The sequence below is a fragment of the Zerene cesonia genome, unplaced genomic scaffold (assembly GCF_012273895.1).
Source record: "Zerene cesonia ecotype Mississippi unplaced genomic scaffold, Zerene_cesonia_1.1 Zces_u004, whole genome shotgun sequence".
Lineage (NCBI taxonomy): Eukaryota > Metazoa > Arthropoda > Insecta > Lepidoptera > Pieridae > Zerene > Zerene cesonia.
The window spans coordinates 146178-152155 of record NW_024045134.1 but is presented as its reverse complement, the minus strand read 5'-3'; the positions used below and the strand labels follow the sequence as shown (position 1 = coordinate 152155).

The 5978-nt window shown below is 40.6% G+C and overlaps 1 protein-coding gene across 2 annotated transcripts in view; it reads right to left on the bottom strand.

Moving 5' to 3' along the window:
* LOC119838635 (transcription elongation factor SPT6) overlaps positions 1-5978 on the bottom strand; it is a 14265-nt gene that overhangs the window by 3084 nt on the left and 5203 nt on the right. For both annotated transcript variants that reach the window (XM_038364657.1, XM_038364655.1), the window contains 9 exons: positions 5738-5859; positions 4838-5031; positions 4014-4179; positions 3625-3767; positions 3442-3536; positions 3070-3250; positions 2593-2779; positions 1452-2384; positions 802-1049 (listed from right to left, as the gene is read on the bottom strand). In XM_038364657.1, the coding sequence (XP_038220585.1) occupies positions 802-1049; positions 1452-2384; positions 2593-2779; positions 3070-3250; positions 3442-3536; positions 3625-3767; positions 4014-4179; positions 4838-5031; positions 5738-5859 (2269 nt within the window). The remainder of the gene's footprint in view (positions 1-801; positions 1050-1451; positions 2385-2592; positions 2780-3069; positions 3251-3441; positions 3537-3624; positions 3768-4013; positions 4180-4837; positions 5032-5737; positions 5860-5978) is intronic.

Here is a 5978-nt window from a genome sequence, read left to right as displayed (position 1 = left end):
GCGTTTTCTTTGCCCTCCTCTCGAACATCAATGTGTTGACAAATGCCTTCCGCCACTTTCCAAGTTACCGTGAGATGATCTGAACCCTAAAAAATAACAAAATATCACAATTCCGTAACCAATTTAATTCAGATATTAATCAATATAAAAATAACGATAAAAAAACCCTTATGAAAATAACATATCAAACTTATCCATAAAAATACTCATATTCTTTACGTTACATTTTTTTATATTTTTCTTTTCATCCTAACAGATAACCCACCTTACTACTCGGCCTCACAATGACCTCTCCCTGCGCCATCTTCTCCATCAATTTCTCAGCCTCCACGAAGGAGATGTTTCTGAAGGAGGGGTGCACGATGACGCGCTTCACGTACTGCATCCGCTCCTTGGTCTGCTTGCTCTCTTTGTCCTTTCGTATGTCTTTCTCTTCCGAATCTTGGTCGTAGTAGGGGTCTTTATTCGGTCTGGAATTCGATATATTCATAACATTCATTCGCTACTGAACGCATTTATTATAAAACTGTAACTAAATTACTATTATATATTTATATATATATTACTAGTGTTGGAATCATATATTTTACAATAATTATGGTTTAAGACAAGCACACAATTTTTTTCGTGATTATTTTCTGCATGTTTACTGTTACTGTTACGTTATTCATCAATTTATTCTTGTACATAATTATGATTAAACAATTAATTGAAATGTTATTGAAAACGAACCTTCTAACAACCTTTTTTGTATAAAACTCTAAATTCTACTCACTTATTCTTAATTTATGTGCAACAAACCTCCACTCATTGTTCTTATCCAACAAATCGGACGACTTGGACGAGCAGTCCACCGAGAACCTCTCCACATCTATCTTCAGCACACGGCAGTGTATCGTCTGTCCGATGCGCACGCGCTCCGTCGGGTCCGTCACGTGCCGATCGGACAAGTTCTTGATGTGTATGTAACCGGAGAGGCCGTTGTCCAGTCGGATCCGGACGCCGGTCGCCTGCCCGGGGCATGCGCCCGCGTCAAAGTGATTCCACACCTGATTTTGCGAAAAATTATTGTATTTATAGACACAATATATAATAAATGTTGTTTCAGTCAAAAGAATAATAAAAATAAAGAATAAAAAAAGCATATATCCATTCGTAATCACTGTTTGTATGTATTTCCTAAAACTCATAAAATTTTATCTTTAGAAAATATGTGTCACAAACGGATAGAGCTATTTATTTTTAAATATCTTTAGCAGTTGCAACTTGTATTGTACAATTTTAATAATATGATCGGTGTTGTAGAAATAATATTTGCGAAAATCAGTTACTTCTTATAAAACTCTATCACAATGCCTAATAAAAATTCGTCAAAACAAAAATATATTAAAAAGCTTATAAGTTAGCGCATTTATGTACACGATTAGTATGAAAATAAATGTCATATTTACCTCAGATAATTCAGGGAAATCGTTTTTGTGGCAGAAGGGACACTCCCACAAGCCGGTCTCATCATTCCTCACAGGGTTAGCCTGATCCAACATCTCTCTTTGTGGTTTCCTATGAGTTATGCCTACAACAGTAGCCAACACCATTTTTCCAACGTAAAATGTCTCGGGCGATTCCTTCGTTAGTATATCGAACAATTCTTCAGGCGTCGGAGATCGATATGGCACCCTAAGGTCCTTATACCTTGAGTTCAATTCTGCACGAATATCGTATAGAGTTATACTCTTATTACCGAACCCTTGCCTTTCCAATTCTTCGGCGAACGCATCCAGATCTAGATCTTTTAATCTCTCAGGTGCTTCGAGAATCTCTTCCAGCGCTCCAGCAGGATTTGCATCTTCATCCTCGTATTCCAAAGCGTCCACTGCCATTTTTCTCGCCCACTCATACGTTTCTGGATGCACCCTCGAACCGTCTAAAACTTCTATGTACGCTTCAGTACTGTCGCCAAGACTATTCGTATCTATTTTAATAAACCCTGAACAATTGATGAACACTTTCGGTCCCATGTGGCAAACTGTGACCAATTGCGTTCGATTTTCCAGCTTCTGATTTGTTTGTTTGAATAGTTTTATGAGCGCTTGTGCTTTCCTCGGTCCGAGACCGCAAACAAACTGAAGAAGTTCCGTTCCTCGACCAGTTAAGACTGCTTCGTTAACATCCACACCAACTTCGTTGACTCTGTTCACAAATTCTAATTCAATGCCTTCGAGTAGATCCTCTTTATTCAATTGGTCTTGTAGAGGATGGTATCGCAGACAAAGGATTTCTTCGTCTGGCCCACAGAGCTGTGAGATTTCCATGAGAGGATCTTGCAATAAACGCGCTTGGCATATTGCTTGTCTGAGTACGTCGGGATATTCTCTGAAGTCATTCTAAAACAATAAATCATCTATTTTGTAGAACATCATCATTTAAAATGGCTTAAATATGAACATTAAAACTCAATATGAAATAATAGATATGTTGGCAATATAGTGACCCATCATTCAAAATATTAAAAACTTCCATGACACATCTATAAGAAGCGAGTTCGACTCTCCTGTAGCAACAATAGTTTATTTCAAAGAAACACTAACTCACCCTTCCTCGTATACTGTTGCTATAAATTTTGCTGACGTGGTTATCAGCAATTTCTATTGGAATTCTAGGGAACTGTTCATCTTCTATCAACTGTTGTATGCATTCTGACACGTCAGCCTTAATGTTCAACGCCTCGCGCGACTCACCGCCAATCACAATCACGTGAGGTTTTTTTCGTAGAATAAATCTGAAAGATGTAAAAGTGCTCATTTATACGGCTACTTAACTCTTTTATTTTTTTGTCGTTTCTTTTATTTTTAAATAAAATTTACTGGACAAATTATCTTCAGATTTCATACTTTTTCCTCTTGTAAGAGCGCCTCTCCAACTGAGCTGGCGATTCGCCTGATGGTGAGCGATTACCACCGCCCATGAACATTTGCGGAAATAGGACTCTTACCAATGTACACTTTGACGAAAAAAGCGATGAGTAAATAATACAAGACGGGAATAAAATCAGTGTTTGGACAGACGCACTTGCGCAGCGCGGTGAGGTCGGCCTCCTTGTTGCGGCGCTCGAGCGGGTCCCAGGCGGTGCGGCGGCACAGCAGGTGCGGCAGGCGCAGGTGGTCGGCCACCTCGCCGCCGCCCACCACCGCGCACGCGAACGCGCACTGCGACCGCTCCGGCACGTACGCCACCGACACCACGCGCACGCCTGCAAACGCTTACTGCGTGTTTAAACGTTCGGCTGACGGTACACACGGACGGGGTGTGTTCAGGGTGGATCATTATGTTTATAGTTTCACCATCGTTTTACAGTATTAGTTAAAGTATATATAAACTGTTTTTTTCACACATCAAAGGCTCTTAAAAAAAGTTCAGTTAAACAAATGCTAAATATCTAACCGTTAGACGCATCCCATTCGTCGTCGTCATCTTCTGAAATACGCGATTCGTATGGAGCAACTTTCAACCAATCATAGAGACGTCGCCGACAGCATCTAGAATAACACAAGTGTTTAATGTGTCTTCAAAATCCTTACAAATGTTATTTAAATCTAGGAAATTTTGAGATTATCAAATACAAACTTGAGCACATAGTCCTTGGATTCCTGCAATAGCTGGGCATGCAACTCTCGCCGCAGTTCCGGCATCACGATCTTAGTCAAGGCAAGCGTCACGGCTTCCGCGCGGAGGTCGTTCCACGCTTGCACCGTGGCCGCGAATTCGTCCTGATTTATCATTATTTTGTTGAGTAATTTTGATTCTGGTTTATTTTTTAAAGTGAATTTATAGAATATGTGCCGCCATTTTAGATTCGTTTCCTTAATGACGCAGGTTATAACTAACGACGACGGTTAGGAAACGTTGATTTTTGAGAGTAAAACACATTATATATAAACATACAATATGTTGCAGAAGTTCCTTAGTTTTAAGCTTAGAAAAATTTTCCTTGTATTTTTAATTTATTTATTTACCTTTTGATATAGCTGCTTCAATTCTTCCAAGTAACTGGGACTAGTATTTCCCTCAATGTTTTCACTTATTCTGATCTCCAATAATTTATCCTCTGCAGCCATACTCAGTTTCAAAAATTGATCACCAGTCAAGTCCCGTACTGGCTTATTCTTAAGATATTTCAAACTGAAAAAATGAATTACAAATTGTTCATGACATATTGTTGCGAATCCTACACACGCTTTTAAACACTCTTTTATTAGCACCACCTACATTTTTGCATGTAACTAACTCTTTTAGTTTCGATTTGACCTATGTCAAACCGACAGAATTGATTAAAACTTACAAACAACAATTATGAAAGATTGGTGGAAATGCAATTTAATAATTATAATTTTACGTTACGTATATTATGTATAAGAGCAATGTATATATTCATATATAAGACAAAAATGAGCTTCTATAAAATTAAAAGTACTCGTCAAAATAATACCATATATAAACACACACATACCGACGATGTTGTTATCAACATATTATATATAGCAAATTTAATATTTTTTTTTATGTTACAGTCGGCAATGGAGCTGATGGTAACGCTACCACCGCCCATGAACATTTAGAGAGGCATAAGGTCCATTGCAGACCTTACGCCTCGACAAATGGATTGCCGACTTTTTGGGAAGGGATTAAGAAAGGATTTGCGATAGGAATAAAGGAAAGGACTGGGAAGGGTAAGGAAAAGGATATGGGCCTCCGGAAATTAACCATAAAATTAAGTAGCTTAGCTTTTCCAATAACAATTTGACATGATCGACCGTCATATTCCTATACATAGAGTCACCTGCAGCAGCAGTGCGTCTCGTCGATCATCTTGAGCCCCTTGGCGGTGGGGCGCACGGTGAGCGTGGCGCGCTCGCGCAGCGCGTCGCGCAGCGTGGCGCGCAGCAGCGGCTCGCGCGCCAGCTGCACGCCGCACATGTACACCGCGCGCCGCACCGCCTCCGCCGCCCCCCCCGCCGACCCGCCCGCGCCCGCCTGCCGACCCACTCACACATTCACCCACGTGCATTTCCTATCTCGCTCGCTCCTGCGTTAAACTAAACGCGGCGGCCCGTCGCGCCAGGGCTATGGCGCTCGTTCTGAGCGAAACGAACGCATCATTTTTCCGCGGAAGCAACAGAGATGGGCTACACAGCAGGTAAGAAATTCTTCGTAGTTCGCGATCGTACTTTACAATACTTTTGGCACTTAAATGACTCTTACGGGAGATGAGAGAGGATAGATGTTGGCAATGCAAAAAATCTCTATTGTTTCAAATGTGAACTAAGTCGACAAGATAATTCTCTATTCTTTAGGAATCATAGAAAAATCAACTATAATACTACTAAACATCAAACACAGACTATCGGAGTTTTTTTTCATAGTTGCCGTTACAATGGAATTCCCGGGATAAACCTTTGTCTGTTGTCAAACCATCTCTGTATCAAATTTCATCCAAGTCGGGCCCAAATAAAACAAACTCTCCAGCTTTATATTAAACTAGCAGTTTCACCCGTGGTACATAATATAGCCTATGTCACTCAGTGTAATTACAACTTTCTAATGTTGGAAGAATTTTTTAAATCGGTCCAGCCGTTCCCGAGCGTGACAAAGCTTCATAGGAAAACATGTATATGTATATATATATATATACATGTTTATTATTTTTATTATGTTTATTATATATACAAGTATCGCTCACATATTCCTGCGCGGCGTCGAGCGGCGGCACGGGCGGCTGCTCCACCTCGTGCCGCTGGTAGTTGTCGCGCACGTTCTCCGCGAACTGCTCCGCCGACAGACCGAACTTGCGCACCAGCGGCTCTGGGGAACCACACCACCACTTTGGGTCAGCACCACTTTGGGTTGGTATCACTTTAGGTCAGCTTGGTCAATTAGGGTCCATTTACAGGAAATACACAAGTAGGACACAAAACAGAAAA